Source organism: Rhodnius prolixus, unplaced genomic scaffold, assembly GCF_049639745.1.
Source record: "Rhodnius prolixus isolate KJV_2025 unplaced genomic scaffold, Rpr scaffold_5, whole genome shotgun sequence".
NCBI lineage: Eukaryota > Metazoa > Arthropoda > Insecta > Hemiptera > Reduviidae > Rhodnius > Rhodnius prolixus.
This window is the reverse complement of record NW_027411624.1, coordinates 20242632-20260126: the sequence shown is the minus strand read 5'-3', so window position 1 is coordinate 20260126 and position 17495 is coordinate 20242632. Positions and strand designations below refer to the sequence as shown.

Here is a 17495-nt window from a genome sequence, read left to right as displayed (position 1 = left end):
AGTTAAGCAGTCTATTATTCAGCAATTGTGTAGCAATTGAGATAAAGGGCAAAAAAGGTTACTGATCAGTTTCCAAATAGACCATGTAAATAGGATAACTTCAATATTTGTTTAATAATAATAGAAGCATAGAACTACACTATAAGGAATGTTAAAGAAAAGATAAAATAAAATTCTTAAATGGTATAGATTTTTGTTTTTTATCAAATAGGAACAGGCCAAAATACGAGGGTCGTTTGAAAAGTCCGTGCAAAAATAAAAACTACTTAATTTTTTGGGGTAAACCTTTTTTATTTTTCAACATAGTCTCCTTTTAGGCATATACACTTCGTCCAACGCTGCTCTAGTTTGTTGATCCCTTCCGAATAATAGGATTTGTCCAAGTCTGAAAAATAGCCATTCGTTTCTGCAATCACCTCCTCGTTTGAATAAAATCTTTTTCCCGCCAGCCATTTCTTCATATTGGGGAACAAATAGTAGTCCGAGGGAGCCAAGTCTGGAGAATAGGGGGGATGTGAAACGAGTTGGAACCCTATTTCCATTAATTTTGCGACCACAACTGCTGAGGTGTGAGCTGGTGCGTTGTCGTGATGGAAAAGGACTTTTTTGTGGGCCAATCGTGGGCGTTTTTCTTGCAGCTCGGTTTTCAAACGGTCCAATAACGATGAATAATATGCACCTGTAATAGTTTTACCCTTTTCCAGATAGTCGATGAGGATTATTCCTTGCGATTCCCAAAAGACAGTCGCCATAATCTTTCCGGCCGAAGGAACGGTCTTCGCCTTTTTTGGCGCAGATTCCCCCTTGGTAACCCATTGTTTACATTGTTCTTTGGTCTCAGGAGTGTAGTGATGTATCCATGTTTCATCCACAGTGACGAAACGACGCTTAAAGTCCTGCGGATTCTTCTGGAACAGCTGCAAACCGTCCTTGCAACACTTCACACGATTTCGTTTTTGGTCAAGCGTGAGCAATCGCGGCACCCATATTGCGGATAGCTTTGTCATGTCCAAATGTTGATGCAAAATATTATGTACCCGTTCATTCGAGATGCCCACAGCACTAGCAATCTCACGCACCTTCACTCTTCTGTCATCCATCCCCATATCATGGATTTTATCAATGATTTCTGGATTAGTAACCTCAACAGGGCGTCCAGAACGTTCAGCGTCACTTGTGCCCATATGGCCACTCCAAAAATTTTGAAACCACTTATAAACTGTTCTAATCGAAGGTGCAGAGTCACCATAATGTTTATCAAGCTTCTCTTTAGTCTCCTGAGGCGTTTTGCCTTTCATAAAGTAGTGTTTAATCAACACACGAAATTCTTTTTCGTCCATTTTTTGAAAATCACTCGACTTCCTCGATTCAAACGAATGCCAAACACAAAGAAATAGACCGATCTGGCTGAAACTTGGTGTGTGTTTTTCCTAGAGATGCTATCAACTAAACATAACCTCGATACGCGCCAGTAGTGCTATCTCTCTGACTTTGCACGGACTTTTCAAACGACCCTCGTATGGTATCACCTTCTTTATTACATTACAAAATTATAGATCAGTACATTAACTGTGCTATAATTTATTGATTGACACATGGTAAAATAGTTCGTAAAATATTTCAATTTTTTTTTTTCAATTTCAATGTCTACAAACCAGTTAAAAAACGCTGATGAGCTTCTACCAGGTTTCTCCATAATTTTTTGTATCAAACGGTTTGTACCTTTTAAGAAAATTCAAATCTTTTATAACCAAACTGGTTAGTGATTTTAAGAGTTTGAAAATTATTAAAAAACGATTGAAACTTCATTATAAGATTTGAATGTAAGGACTAAAAAAACCAAATTTTAAGTTAAACAAGTTTTAGAGACTACAGGATTTTTAAATAAAGAAAATAATATAACTAAATTTTAACTGTTACAGGTGTTTTAAGGTCTTTCAGAACCTACATAACAGGTTTATTCATGTCGATAAAAAAAAAAACTCAAACAATAGAATAATTAAGTATTTTTTTAAAAAAATATTGACTTACAAGACATCATTATTTGCATTCATTAAGTGCTTCTGCGTTTTTGGAGTCAGTTTAGCTAAATGTTCCTTAACAACCAAAAATAACATTTTTTGCGTTGCAAATTCTATTTTCTCATTTTTTGAAAATAACACTACCATAATCATTTGAAATAAATTAGTAAAATAATAATTTCTAAACTCGGTGCCATTATTTGCTATCTCCTGGAATATTGTAAGAAATGGTTATTTAAGTATTTAATTAAAAGAATTTCTACAGTAAGCAATAAAACAAAAAAATGTACCTACCAATAAAACTTTAACGATATCTCTTAAATTGGTATTAACGTCACTTAAAGATTTTTGGCCTGAACAATGTTTAAGTATTAATGGAATTCTTAAAAAACAATCTTGAATTAATTTTATAAGAATTTCTTTGTATTTAAAAAATTCATCTGATTCCTGAACAAATAAACACAAATCAAAGTAAAAAAAATGTAAAAAATTACCACGAAAATCTATAAGTAAAATAATAACTTCTAACTTACATAAGAATGTTTTAGTGAACTGCTTAAGATTCGGGCAATCTTTCGCAAACAACTGCAAGTTTCCTGCAAAAATAAAAATATATCAACAACAGAGAACATACTTTAATTTAGACTTCAATAAAGAAAATTAAATGATTTCTCTAATATTACCACAAGTTAACTCTCCAAATATAATTTTAAATAATAACACTAACAAATTTTAATTAATATAATATTAATACAATTAAAATTGTTCAATAATGAATTAAGTAACTTATCCTAAATGTTGATTATAATCAAGTTAAAAAGTAGAAATGTTAATCATTTTTGCTTTTATAACTTTCCTAGCACAGTAATACGTTACTATAAAATTCGAGAAAATACCATAATAACTCCTATTTCAAGATACATTGATCTTCAAGTAAGGTGAGATATAAATCGAATACAAGAAATGTAAGGTATATCTCTTCTTAATAATTCTTTGAGTGAATCATTAACCATTCAAATCAGTTTCAACATATAACAACAGAGAGGCTTTCTGCTGGTAAATCTGTTACCAATTAATCATAAATTCATCCTTGATTCTTTCGTAGAAATGACCAAGTGGACCCCATTATACCGAGATAACCTTTTTGATAGCTGTTTTTGAGTGTAAATCACATTTTATACTTATAATCACGGTAAATTCTACGTTAGGTTGGAAGTTATTCTATTGTCAGGACTCAAGCGATTAGGCTAAAATCTTCTAAGTCTTGCTTTCTTCACCAGCTAGACTTACCATCAAAACTAAAATTTTATTTTATTTTTTCAATTTAAGGTGCAACAACATTTGAAGTCATTGTTTATATTTTATATTATTTAACTTATTTATGAATAACTAAGCTCATTCAAATTGTCCCTTTTTTGTAACATCAAATTATTTTTGGCTGCATTACCTTCCTTCAGGCAATGTATTCACTAACTTGTTAAGGCATTGAAAATTATTAGTAACCTGTCCAAATGCAATATAATATTATTTTTTTGGCGATTAGACTCCGCTAACATGCAACACTACTAAGTAATTTTTCTACACTCTGTAGAGCAGTGAATTTCAAACTTTCTGAGTAATTGCACCCTTCTTGTTCACAAAAGTCCAACACCTTGGCATTTTCAATCAGTTTAGTCTCATAAACACTATTCTTATACTACAATTAGTTTAATGGATCGTAAAAAAATGTTTAAATTTTGTCAATTTATTCTTAACAGTAACGGACAGCTCTTACTTTTAAACTATTTAAAAAAAACAAACATGAGTACAATGAAAAGTTTATGGGTTCCAAGTGAAAATAATACCAACTTGCATCTATAGCAAATATCTCTAAATATTCCTCCTCTGTCCACTAAAATCATTTATTTCCTACGCAATTTTTCAACTCTCAAACATACAGTTTTACATACCTGCTCTAATGACATTAAATATACATTTCAATTCCAAAATAAAGTCATTGCTGTTCTGTATCCTTACTGCGGTTATAACTGTTTTTGTGCAGCACACAAAACTAATTTAAATATGTACGTCTAAATACGGGCCTTCCGCACATTATGAATCAAGTTACAAAGAGATCTATGCTCTAGATTTAGATTAGAATTATTTTTGGCAATAAGTACATTTTAACAAGTCTACATAAAAATAAGTTGGAAATTTCTCTGCAGATTTCAAACATTGCAAATAGTTTATTGTGCACCTTTGTGAAAATTGTGTATGTTGGATACTGATCCGTCTTTTGTTTGATATATAGTAAACTTCAAATACCTCATTTTCAGTAGTAATTAAGCTGGACAAATTCAAAATGAGATTGGCATCAATCCTAGGTATAGTCCTACTTCTTTTCGTTTTATCTGACTCAGAAATAGATTTTATTGTTGGACAGTTAGATGCCATTTTTGCTTAAGCTGCAATTAATCGTTCAGTGTTAGTAATAGAATACTTTTTAAATAAGGAAACAATTAAACACTTTCAATATACCTAGGCTTATTTCTAATACTTAACAAACATCTCAATTATTTTTTCATGAAAATTTATTAACAGTAAAACTAAACATTGAAACCTATTATATTATAGATTTTAACTCATCCTTTAAAACTAAATTTAAGTACAATAAAATCATTAAAAATAATTTAATAAAAATGAACCATCAAACATTTTTCAAATAAACGAAGCAAATTTGGTGTCCGCCAAAGACAGTGTTTTGACTTACTTTTGCTACATTAACAAAAAAATTTCGAAAAAAATTATGGAAAATGTTATTATCCAAACTTATGTAAAAGAAATGCATAAAATAGCGGTTATAACATTATTTCATTTTATTTTTCTCTGGTTGCAAAAAACTTTAATAAAATCGTATACGTAAAAGTTTGAGAGTGGAACCTTAGTGTAACCTCCGGAATTAGAAATCAATTTCAGACTGGTTAATTTAGTGGTGTATGGTGAGAATCATTCAATTTTTATTTACGCTACTTCTGTTTAGCTAATTTTTAAATTAATATTTCATTTATGTCTAATATATATATTTATAAGCAAAGAATAGTAGCACGGGAGATGTGGCCTATTTATTTACAGTGCACGAATAGTACGAGTACAATACCGTTGCTGTTTACTTTTTAATGTAGTTCCCGCCGACGTGCCGTGCGTTATGTTTGAGTTATTTTTTTAACTTCATTTGTCATAAATGCTGTTAATTTACAAATTTAAATTTTTTTTAAAGTGTGAATGTAGTCTGAATGAGGATGGGGAGATGAAAGTTTTGCGATTTTGTATGAATGTTGGTTTGATTAGCGATATGTACGTACACTGGGCCAAAAAAGTCTGTGAACACTAACCTAAATTTTATTACTTTTATTATTATCTTATTAGAAACTTCTTTTATTTTCAAATGAAATATACTATTCGATAGAGAGAAACCAGAGTTTTTCATTTTATATTCAATCTTTTATTTTTGTTCAGCAGGAATATCACAATTAAATGTTTAACAAAACAACCCCACATACGAATGCAAAAAAAGTCTGTGAACACTTTGCAGAAATAAATCATTCTTACACATTGTACGTGAATTATAAATTTTAAAAACTTGTAGGACCTCCTATGTTCCTAATCACTTCCAACAAGCGAGCTTTCATCGATCCTAATAATTTTGTGGTCGTCAATGTTGGAATTTTATCCCACTCTTCTAAAATAGCGTTTTTTAGTTGTTCACGGTTTCTTATTCCTCGTTTATTTATTTGGCGGCTGATTTCATCCCACAAATGTTCTATTGGGTTAAGGTCTGGCAATTGTGGAGGGGTGTTTAGGCGCCAGAGTGTATTATTTAAAAGCCATTCCCGAGTTTTTAGTGCGGTATGTTTCGGGTCATTGTCTTGTTGGAAGACAAACGTTCCCTCCAACCCTAATTTTTTTGAATTTTTTTTAAATTGCGTCTTAATATATCCACATACACATATTGGTCCATCATACCATTAATTAGATCTAACTTGCCCACTTCTTTAGCACTCATGCACCCCACACCAGAATGTTGCCTCCCCCATGCTTAAAAGTAGGCTTCATATTTTTCATTTTCATAGCTTCATTTCTTTTTCGCCACACTTTTTGTCGTCAATCAGACCCACTTACATTGAATTTCGACTCATCTGAAAAGATTACGGTTTCCCAGAAACTAGAAGGCTTAGAAACATATTCTTTCGCGAAATCCAATCGGCGGTTACGATTTATTTTATTGATTAAAGGTTTTTTCCTCGGGACTCGACCGCAATAATCGTATTCATGTAATTTATTTCTAATTGTCTGCGGTGTTACGCTTACACATAACCATTTGATAATTCTTGACTGATTTTTTGAGCGCTTGTCCTGGGTTCTTCTCGAACAGACTTCAGAATTTGCCGTTTATGAAAGGAATTAAGTTTTGGTGGCCGTCCACTGCGTGGCCTACTAATCACATTTCCGTACTTTTTAATTATATTATGCACCGTTGAAGGGTTTTTTTGAACTATCTTCCCTATTTCTCGAATACTTTTTCTTTCATTTCGCAACGTCACAATAAGTTCTCGAATTGGTCTGGGAACTTCCATATTAGTGGTTAAATATGTACTAATTAGATTATTTATTCACAAAACTGACTGTAGTGGTTTCTACAATACAATAGAGAACTTTGAAACTTTATTCAATCGTTTTTCTGTTTGTTATCTTAATGTTTTTACATATTTATACAGCTGTTCACAGACTTTTTTTGCATTCGTTTGGGGTGTTGTTTTGTTAAACATTTAATTGTGATATTCCTGCTGAACAAAAATAAAAGATTGAATATAAAATGAAAAACTCTGGTTTCTCTCTATCGAATAGTATATTTCATTTGAAAATAAAAGAAGTTTCTAATAAGATAATAATAAAAGTAATAAAATTTAGGTTAGTGTTCACAGACTTTTTTGGCCCAGTGTATGTCCGAAGTGAGAAAGAAATGGTTATGAAATTAACAAAATAAAATGGAGCGATAGATAAATATGAATAGAGGTGCCGAGTATATTCGACCCTTCTGTGAGAAGTGTGCGTAAGGGTTCTTGATATGAAAACAGCTAATATTAATAATTTGAAAAAAAAGGAATAAATAATAGAGTTAATTTTATTATGAAGAACAAGTTTACACAAATAAAGGTTTATTTATTAAGTTATTGATTTACGATAGGTTAAACTTGAAGATCTAAAAATTTAATAAAATTAAAGGGGAAAATTGAATTATTTTGTACAGCGAAAGTAAATTGCTGTCATCAAGAGACGCTTGAACGAACTCTACAAAGATTGTAGTTTCACAAGTCGCCGCTAGATAGCATGGAAATGTACTTTTGCACGTTTATTGGACAACTCATCCACTCTGTTACATATTTAAGTGAACAATTTACATTTTAGGGAAGGGATTAGCTATGAGGTTAGCATACTGGACTCCCACGCGGAGGTCCCTGGTTCGAATCCAGCAGCTGACCTTTAGATAATCTCTTCCTAGGAGCTTCTTACAGCTCACTGTCCGGTGATGTACAGTGTTGTCTGTAACGAGAGAACACTGTCCGGAGGCCGGCAGTGCACTGAAAAAAGCTCCGGGCGCCAATAACCTAAGATGTTGACGCGCCCTAAATCATAAAAAAAAAATTACATTTTAATAAATTCCAATGCAAATTTTTAGAATTTGAAAATCTAAATATTTGGAATAAACTCTTACCTTTAATGTAATGCATTTATAAGTAGATACTTTTAGATATCAAGCATTGTATGTGCGTAATATTACTGCTACTAGTATTCTTTATAAACTAAATTAGCCGAAGTATTGTTATAACTTACGCTTTATTGCCAAAATTGTGTACCCTATTATGATAAAACAACTCACATAATTTTGGAATAAACTAAATGTACGTGTATTTACTGTTATTATTTTTTGGAACTGATTCATTAAAGCAATAGAAAGAAGAATAATGCCAAATTCAGTTATGATTTTATATTTTGCCTAGTTTTTGACCTACGGACTTGGTCATCTTCAGGGATTATTGACAATATAACGTTTCACATTATTATGAGGTTGGTGTAGCTTCCATATTATCTGGTTATGAGCAGTTCCCACCCTTTACGCTTTGCTTCGGGCACTTGCTGGCTGACTAAGTGAGGAAGGTTACATACATGTTATATACGCGTTATACAAAAAGTTAATCATAAAATTTTTTCAAGACAAAAATTAATGAAACCAAGTAATTATTAAAGGGTTCTGTACATTCAGTGCATTTGTAATACTTTAAAATTCTAATAGAGTAGAATTTCATACGGGGGGGCGGGTGCGAATTTAAGTAAATTATATAGAATTATACTTCTTTCATTTTTACATGAAAATAATAATATTTAAATGAAATAATTATAAATAAGTTATTCAGATAATATAAAATGTGCGTAAATAAGAAAATCTTGCAAACAATACTGAAGCTAGCATATTCATGTTTGACACTCACATTATATTAAGTCAAAGGACAATTCTCAAGTTTAGCAAATCCAAATTTCAGAGTAACCCGTCCTGCAAGTTCTGACCACTAATTATCAAATTTGCCAACATTACATAACTAGCTGAGCTTTTTTATTCTTATCCTTGTCGAAAAATAAATAAAACCATAGTGTTTTCAGTAATAAACGTTAAAATTCAAAACAATATTACAGCCAGGCAGGTATCGATAATTCTGTATCTGTAGGTTGAAATACGATTGGTTCAAGAGAGACCTACTTGGAGTGTCATCGGAGTAACTGTGACTATAGCACTAAGTGGGTGTGAGTGTTTGGGGAACTGAGTGACTCAGTTGTCAGTTAGAAATAAGTGAGGGAGTATTGGACCAGACTGAGGGTAGGGAGAGTGTTAAAAGTTTCTTTTTCGTTTTTGTATATAAGGGTATTTTTTATTCTCTAATTTTAGAACTTAATCGTATGGTTTTTGTCAATAAGTATGTTGAATGTGTGTTGTATTTTGGAAATTGAAGTTAGAAGTCAAAAGAACTTTTGGTAGATACACCTCTAAATTACTGTTACTTTGCCCACTTCTTCAATTAAAAGGTGCTACCGATTGATTTGCCGAAATATTTTTTAGATTATGGTAATTCAGAATGTGGTCTTTTGTATTAAATAATAAAAAATTTATGTTAGTAACTACATTTTTTTAAAAATGTATATGTTATATTGCGTAGATGGATGCAATAGAAAGAGGGCAAGGAGTAAAAAGAACAGATATACCTCTGAAAAGAATCTATTCTGATAATGTAAGTAAATAAAAACAAAATATCTATCGTAATTCATTAAATATTTCAGTTTAAACTTACTCGTTTAAATATCAATTGTTGCTTATTTGTTATAGGAATGGACTGCAATTTTTAGAAGGGTGAGTATTATGTTCATTACTATTGAGGTGGATGTTCAGTTAAAGCATAAATTTGTTGAAGGATTTATTGATGAGATTCTAAATAACAGACTCAGTTCTTCTGTGTCTTGAATTTTCTTGTATACTGTGGTAAATGTGCTTCCGACTACAATCATTACAGGTTCACATTAGCTTTACAAACTACAACAGGTGTTATTGTGCATGAAGTTTTGACATTTTGGATACATATATCACTTTAGTATAAAAACTCTAGGCTAATTAATCTAAGGAATTCCAGAAGTACTTTTTTTTTTCAACATCCTACCTAAGAAAACCGACCTGGTGCAGAATACAAATACCATCTGAAATTGCGTGAAGTTATGAACTCTTATGAATAAAAGTCACTTGTAGATCCAGTTGCTTCTAGTATTATCACGAGAAGCCTTAGCCACAAACTTCACTGCCCCTTCTTAGAAGAGTTTCTGCCTCTTAACACTTCGCTAAACCGAATGAATGAAAGGAAGGAATTATCTGGTATTTGAAAAAAGATGCCCAGTTAGTGTTCGTGTTTTCAGGATGGGTTAACGGAGGGATGCCCTGCACTTGACTTGTCTAAATATATTACTTAAATGGTCCAATTGATCAACCTTCAAAAATCTGTAATAAAATATCTGTAAGCATTACTAAAGAATGAAATAGAATTGTGATAAACTAAAACAAAAATACAATTTCTAAAAATGAATGAGTTTAATTTAAAACTGCTATTACCACTTTGAGAGATAATATTACCTGAGAGATATTGGTTACCACAGTGTTGAAATTCAGAATTTTATTTTTGCAGTTTGACCATGATAATGACGACAGAATTTCGGTGCAGGATTTTTTACACCAATTGCATGAAATTTCTGACGGTGATCTCCCAATAACAGTTATAGAAAAAGCATTAAATGAAGCAGACAAAAATAATGATAACGTCATAACATTGGCCGAATTTCTAAAATTGGTAAGTACGAAAAGTATATGTAAATATAATAAATATACGTGAATATGTATAAAAGTATACATAAATATAAAATCATTTATTGGAATCATCAAATGAATTTAATTTAACATAAACAATAATTTCTTTCCCATCAAATTAACCTTGAAGTAAGCCGCCCTAAATGTGGTATGGTTATTAAGGGCCTTCAAGAAGAACTGGTGGTTTTTTATAAAATTAATATTTTTTCGATATGGTTGATAAAATTTTCACAAAAACTAAAGACCATTTACCTTACATATTTAGTACTTGAAATGCTCTGAAGATGAACGAATTTTTTTTGTACACATTGATCTCGTCAGTAATACTTTACATACCCTCTTTGTGTAAATTTGTGATTTTGCTGGTCGCCTTCTTCATATAAGTGTAAAATATCTTTTGGAAGTGGAGCACTAGATGTCATTGAACTGTAAAAAATTGTGAGCTTTGATTGTGAGGATAATTGAGTTGTGCTGATTTCTTCTGACTAACTTGAGTGACATCTGTTCCTACTTTCTCATGATGATGGCTACTCCTGCTAATATTCTTAGAAAGAGTTCACAATTCTAAAGGCAGTTCTTCAGGAGCCTTTGAAGCAACTTCCTCCGCTAATACACTTTTAATGCTTCCAGTCCTATCTCCAGTTTCTCTCCAATTTAGAGTTATTTTATTTATTTATTTATTTTTGTACTGAAACAATTATTTTTTGAGTTTAATTTTGAAGATTTAAATAAACTTATCTTCCAGGTAAAGAAGTCAAGACAAGGAAAAAGTAAATATGGAGGTTATTTTATAGAATACGTACGCAGAACTGTTCCACCACGTACAGTAATCGTTAGACGTATCAACCAAGATTTAACAGATGGAGAGTATGAAGATGAATATTCTTGCTACCCACCACCTTTGGCCATGATTGTCATCTCGTTGTTAGAAGTATGCCATGGTTTATTATATTTGGAATGACAAATACACATTACAAGCTAAAACTGATTGCTCCCAAAACATTTAACGCCCGACAGGAGAAAGTTAGAGCGTTGAAATTTCTAAAACGTAACTTTCTATTATCAACCATAAGAAAGTCTTTGTTCAGATTTTAAGCGTATTGAATCAAATCAAAAATTTCCATGAAGAAACCTAATTTTAGATGGGAGATTTGCAGTCCTTTTCAATAAGTTACTTGAAAAATGAAGTATCGTTTGGACTGTAAACATTCCATGGTTCGAGTGTTCAAATTCAAGGCTTAGACAAACATCCAACATGAAATTAAGAATGTACAGTTTACTTTGAATTAACACTGTTGGAATCCCTGCATGAGTTTACTCGTGAAATTTAGAAGGCCTTTTAGGTTCTACTAAGGTGGATTTCTGTAACGACTTCATGCAATGGTAGTCCCTGAGGAAGATTTTAAAGCTTCAATTCAGGCAAAGAGTCAGTGAATAGTATCACTTTGCCTTCAGTAAGTTTCTCATTTTGTGTTGGCGATATAACATACCGTAAAAGGTACCTAGGCCGTTAATTGAGTTTGCTATTGAAAGTAACAAATAAACTAAAACCACTCTGCATATGTTTTTGGTTAGAACGGTTGAGAAAATTATACATTTTTCTTATCGAAAGCAAGTTCTGTACTCAATGATACTTGTAAGATTTCCGACCTTAATTTTTTTCATGCTAATTTGATCAAGCTTCTTTCATCTAATATCCGAAGCAATAGAATTCACTAGATCATACATTTATACCGTATAAATAATTGTCTACCGTCATAAAAGCTTGTTGATTTAAAAATAACTTCCAAAACGATTTTTTATTGCTTTCTTAACGCGGTACTTTTTATAATGAATATTATTATTTCAGATAGGTATATTTATGTACGATTCTGCAACTCGAGGATACGGTCGTTTTGATGGCCCAGCTGCAACGGCGTTAATGTATAACCCACATCGGCGAAGAGAAGCTTGGAGATTCTTAACATACATGTTTGTTCACGTTGGGTAGGTATTTTGGAGCTTTTCTTTTTTATGGTATTAATTGTTATGATTTTATTCGAATGTTTATTATTTATGTAATTATTTTATTAAATATAGGGCTTTTCACCTAATAGTTAATCTGGCTGTTCAAATCTTACTTGGTTTACCTTTGGAAATGGTACATAGATGGTGGCGTGTAGTTATTGTTTATACAGCTGGAGTTGTTGCCGGATCTTTGGGCACTTCTGTATCTGATCCAAATGTCTATCTAGCTGGCGCTTCAGGTGGTGTTTATGCTCTCATTGCCGCTCACATTGCTACTATAATAATGGTACGCCTTGAATTGTCTTATTTATGTAATTACCCTTGAAATTCAAAAAGAAGCATACTTTATATGAGTTTATATTTATATGTACATTTTTAAACAGTTGTATTATTTGCTATTTAAAGTATGATTACATACATAAACGTAATGTTGCTCTTACAAGACACTTTTGGCGAAAACACAATTATTGAAATTTAAAAAGGTTTGTTTACCTTAAATAAATGGAAGTATTGGGCGCGAGCTAAATTATCCAAATTAATATTTAAACGAAGAATTTCAATTTATGTTTCGTCGTTGCAAAATAATTTTTTTCTCCTATATCTTGTTATTTTTGTTGTTTGGTAAGGCAGAAACAAGCCGTCATATTAAAAAGTTTTTCTGGTATCAGTTCTTGGTACAGAGCAGGGGTAGGCTTAGTGCGGCCCTTTTAACATTTTCCTGCGGCACAAAACAGCAAATAATAAAAATTTAAATCATAAAATATTTCAAATTTTATGTTAATAAAATTTGGTAATTTTCGCTAGTACAGTTATTGTCTCAGCGTTCAAATCTTATATTAGTAATCCGCGCTCTTTCTTTGTATGATCACTCGACTTTTATTACGCTATTTTTACACCGACCTAAAGCGTGTTGTCGCCGACGAAGCTGCGGATTTTCGCTTCTTCTCTAGTTAATTATTTTATGGGGATATATAAATGTGAATGCAATCGCACTATTTTTATTTCGTCTGGCTTTTAATAGAAAAAATGATGAAGCAATTTCATAGAAGTCACTAATGCCGTTTTTTTTGTTGATTTGTCAATAAATTTCATTTTAATTAATAATCTGTATTATAAATAGACAAAAACAATTAATACATAAGAACCCGAAATAAATATAAAAAAAATATATATATATATATATACGTATACTGGTAATAAACCAATAACCTTTTGCTTTTGCGGCCCTCGGTAATAAACCAATACCCCTATGTGGCCCTTTACAGAAAAAGATTGCCCACCCCTGGTATAGAGTGTACCTTGAAAATGTACTTGACAGTTCTGTGGGAGAGGATTCCCTATAAAGCTAAGCTTGCAGCACTTTTGTTAATTAAGTGAATAATAAATAATTGTCTTGTTTTAGAATTGGTCAGAAATGCAGTTTGCATTTTGGCAGCTGATAATATTTCTCCTCATTGCCAGTTTGGATATTGGAACTGCTGTTTATAATCGCTATGTTTTGGATATAGACGATCAGGTAAAAATCTAGTTTTATATTTCTATAAATTCGTTGGTACTTCTTACTTTGATTTTTAAAGGCCTTTTTTTTTATGCAATATTTTTAATTTACTTTGACTACTTACAGGTTGGATATGCAGCCCATTTAGCTGGAGCCGTAGCTGGTCTTCTAGTAGGTATATACGTTTTGAGAAATCTGCAGGTCAGACGATGGGAGAAGAAGATATGGTGGGTTGCCATTGTAATTTACATCTTACTAATGGCAGCTGGTATAATAATAAACGTAGCGATCCCTTCATATTTCCCTGTACAGTATACAGATGAACAAACAAAAATATTCCAACAAGAGCATTAAGTAAAATGCATTCATGTTGAACAATCTGAATTGTTACTTTTTAAAACATTATTTATTTACATTTTTAAGGCTCAGCTAGCTAGCAGTGTGCAAATAAACGAACAAATGATATTAGTTGAATATCTCGAAAAATCGTTATTGTGATTTAGATTACGTATTTTGAAAACTGAGGTTTTCATTCATTTGTACAAAAAAAAAATCACTAGTTTTTTTACAAAAGAATCAAGTGCCTTAGAATCTCAACGGTAAATTCTTTATATATTATATTTGTGCCGCTTAAGAATTGAAGAATATTTAAATAAACTAAAGATGTTTTATTATTTTTATACTGTATAAATAAACTTAGATATGAATGTAGAGTTTAAAAATTAAGTTATACTCTTTAACATTCATTTGACTTCGTTAATCAGAGAAAGGTTGTAAACTTTAAAAACTTATCATTTCGCTTCCCGGTTGCAGTAAGATCAAGCCGGGCTGCATTAAATAGTGTAGTGTGAGATGGAAACATATTTGAAATCAAATTCTCCACTGCTAACTGATTAATTTAAAAGAGGTTTATTAATCATTAATCTATTAAAATAGATGAACGTCTGAAGCTGATCAGGGATAAAAATAATATACATATATATGCTTGCTTGGACTGATAAAATAGCTTTATTATCCCACATTCAGCACCTAACCACATTTTAAATGTTATATCAGTTCATAGTTATTTTCAATTATCGTAGAACATCATGATACTGCTTAACAGTAACACCAAACTGAATTACTTAAGTGAATTAAAAACAACAAAACTTTAGAATGCACATCTTCAGAGGGCTATTGTGTTTCCCTTCTTCAAAAAAGAACAGTTCCATTAGTTGCAAACTGATATTTTGTGTCTTTTTACGAAAAATATTTGTTAAGTGTAAACAGCATTTGCATTGCTTCTTAATAATACTTACTCTTAATTTCACCTCTCCTTGACGCGTCACTGCTGCAATCCGGGAGAGCTTTGATCTCTTATTTTAAAGATAGGACACATTGGTTTAGTGCCACCTGTCATGCGGCTGTTAAAAAAATTATTTTATATGTGAAGAATGTGGCAATTGATTTTATATCGATGTTGATATTGGCTTAATCATGGCCAATTATATTTTATAAAGCTTTAAAAGCTCTATGAGATCCCAAATTTTATATCACATTTGTATATTATACTAAATTATCCTAATAATTATGAAATTACTTGTCTTGTATATTTTCATTTGTTGATTGACAGTGTTGTGGTAGAGTGGACATTGTTAACAGTGAGGCGTCACTAAAACTAAAGCGTGTTTGAAAGTGATAGAGCAGGCAGGACAGTAATTCCCTCTAAATTCGACTAGCAAAAAAGTCGTTTGTTTCTTCATTTGGTAAATAATTAAATGTGATGAAATGGTAATTATTTTTGCTCATCATGATCAATTAACCTCTTTTCCTGGATTCGTGAGAATACAAAATTATTTAAATTCTATCATTAATTATATTACTATTATTTTTAGGACCGCGAAAAGCGATAGACCTGAGCGCCCAAGGGGTGTTACTCCTTCCCCCCAATTCTTTAAAGTTTCCTGGTCCAGTCTATCGACCTCAATGAAATATTTAAGGTGCATGCCGTTGACCCAGTTCCTCTCTCAATACCTGGCCAGTACAAAATAATACCTGTCCATCAGGAAGCGAGGATGATGTGACAAATAATGTACAGACTCTCACAGCCGATTCCTCACACCTTATACAGGTAGTGTTGGTCTCCGTTCTCATGGCTTTGAAGTGTCCAATGCAATCATCACCAAGACCAGAACCTTTAACTGATTCTTTGTCAGTTCTGACATCTTGTGGTATCCGGCTTAATTCCTCTCTTAAAACTATTACTAAGCCTGTTGTCTACAGCCTCTTAACTCCGCCGAGTCTCTCAAAATTCCCTAGCCTTCACTTACCAATATATCATTTCGAGATGTCAGGGCAGATACGGATCCACAGCATGATGTGCTATCCTCTTCCTTACAAATTACTTGCAAAATCAGCTGTTTCTTTACCCTTTGACCCTGAATGTCTAGTGGTCCAGAAGGGTGTCTAACCATATTTTCCTGGGCTAGATGATCTAGATGGGCGTTTTGCACTCTGCTTTCAGCTTAAGTTTCCCAGCTGAGTCCTAGCTTGTAACTTTCAAGATGCCAATCAGAGAAGACTCTTATTTCCTTAATTTGAGTCGCCTCCTATACTTCACCGCTATCCCATGGAATTGGTTCCAGACAGCTACTCCTGATAGCTACGTAACTTTCTGCCATGTTGACATTGATCACATTATAAGTATCTGATGACCAAAAATTAGAAATACCACTCTCTTCTAGTTTATCTTTGAAGATGTGAAATTTTTTTATGAATTCCCTTCTCTTAAAGGTCATATCTAAGTCGAGTCTTTAGCTTTTGTCCACCTGTTTCTTTTTCTCACTATTCTTTATGCCCAAATGGCCTCCTAGACATTTTTGACCCTCCTCTCCCCTTTGTAACTAAGTTTTAGAAAACTTTTTATGGCTTTCTTCTAACCCTTAAAGTGATTCTATCACCAACAATACCTCCTGCTACGCCAAGTTAGTAATTCTCATGGCTTCCGTAATTTCCACACACGCTAATCGCGGCACCGCCTGCTGAATTTTAATATTCCTGATAAGAGCTTCGAGGGAGAAAAGAAATGCTCATTAATTCCATTAAGAAAAAGAGAAATAAATGTCGAGTGTTTAGTCATTTTGCTTTTTCTTGCAGTTTTTGATGATCAACCCTTATACATCTGTCCTGCTGGACCTAGTATCCAGTATCAATCACGATTCTGGTCCGTGACTCCTCACTAAACAGTTAGCTGTACAAGTCCGGAAGTGTGTTACTTTTTCAGATCTGTATTTTATATTTTTGTGCTACTTAATTAAATTATTTTTGCATTAATTATCTTTATGATCTGCTCTCAATGAACATACCTAGGTAAATTATTTTAAAAATAGTAATAATAATACATATGTACCATCATATTTGGACCAATGATTTCTTAAAAGCAATCAACTTTACAAAGTAAGGAAGATACAATAAATTTACTCGGACCAACTGCACACAAGACTGTGATAAATTATACTTTTTTTAAATAAAGCACAAAGATTTATTGATGTAA

At 32.2% G+C, this 17495-nt stretch overlaps 2 protein-coding genes across 7 annotated transcripts in view; one reads left to right on the top strand and one right to left on the bottom strand.

Annotated features, from left to right (window-relative positions):
* The window catches only part of LOC141458862 (uncharacterized), a 22983-nt gene extending 14877 nt beyond the window's left edge, over positions 1-8106 (bottom strand). Inside the window, exons 1-5 of one of the 5 annotated variants that reach the window (XM_074137409.1) lie at positions 7774-8106; positions 4326-4465; positions 2555-2617; positions 2316-2468; positions 2032-2231 (exon numbers count right to left, since the gene is read on the bottom strand). In XM_074137409.1, coding sequence (XP_073993510.1) covers positions 2032-2231; positions 2316-2468; positions 2555-2617; positions 4326-4454 — 545 coding nt within the window. In that variant the 5' untranslated portion in view covers positions 4455-4465; positions 7774-8106. Of the gene's footprint in view, positions 1-2031; positions 2232-2315; positions 2469-2554; positions 2618-4325; positions 4466-4538; positions 4900-7773 lie in introns of those variants that run through there. The other 4 variants (XM_074137408.1, XM_074137406.1, XM_074137407.1 and 1 more) reach the window with 4 other exon arrangements.
* Positions 4976-17495, top strand: rho-4 (rhomboid-4). 2 transcript variants are annotated; one of them, XM_074137419.1, is made up of 9 exons: positions 4976-4999; positions 9269-9340; positions 9436-9459; positions 10280-10441; positions 11204-11389; positions 12308-12444; positions 12538-12751; positions 13868-13981; positions 14090-17495. In XM_074137419.1, exons 1-9 carry the CDS (start codon positions 4997-4999, stop codon positions 14315-14317), a joined length of 1140 nt encoding a protein of 379 aa, XP_073993520.1. In that variant the 5' UTR covers positions 4976-4996; the 3' UTR covers positions 14318-17495. The 2 variants fall into 2 exon arrangements, with proteins under 2 accessions (XP_073993520.1, XP_073993522.1); XM_074137421.1 differs by lacking the exon at positions 4976-4999 and adding an exon at positions 8319-9177.

Coding starts and splice junctions, on each gene's coding strand:
- rho-4 (XM_074137419.1), top strand. Junction 9,341..9,435: donor AAAGAATCTATTCTGATAAT/GTAAGTAAATAA, acceptor TATTTGTTATAG/GAATGGACTGCAATTTTTAG. Junction 11,390..12,307: donor TTGTCATCTCGTTGTTAGAA/GTATGCCATGGT, acceptor TTATTATTTCAG/ATAGGTATATTTATGTACGA.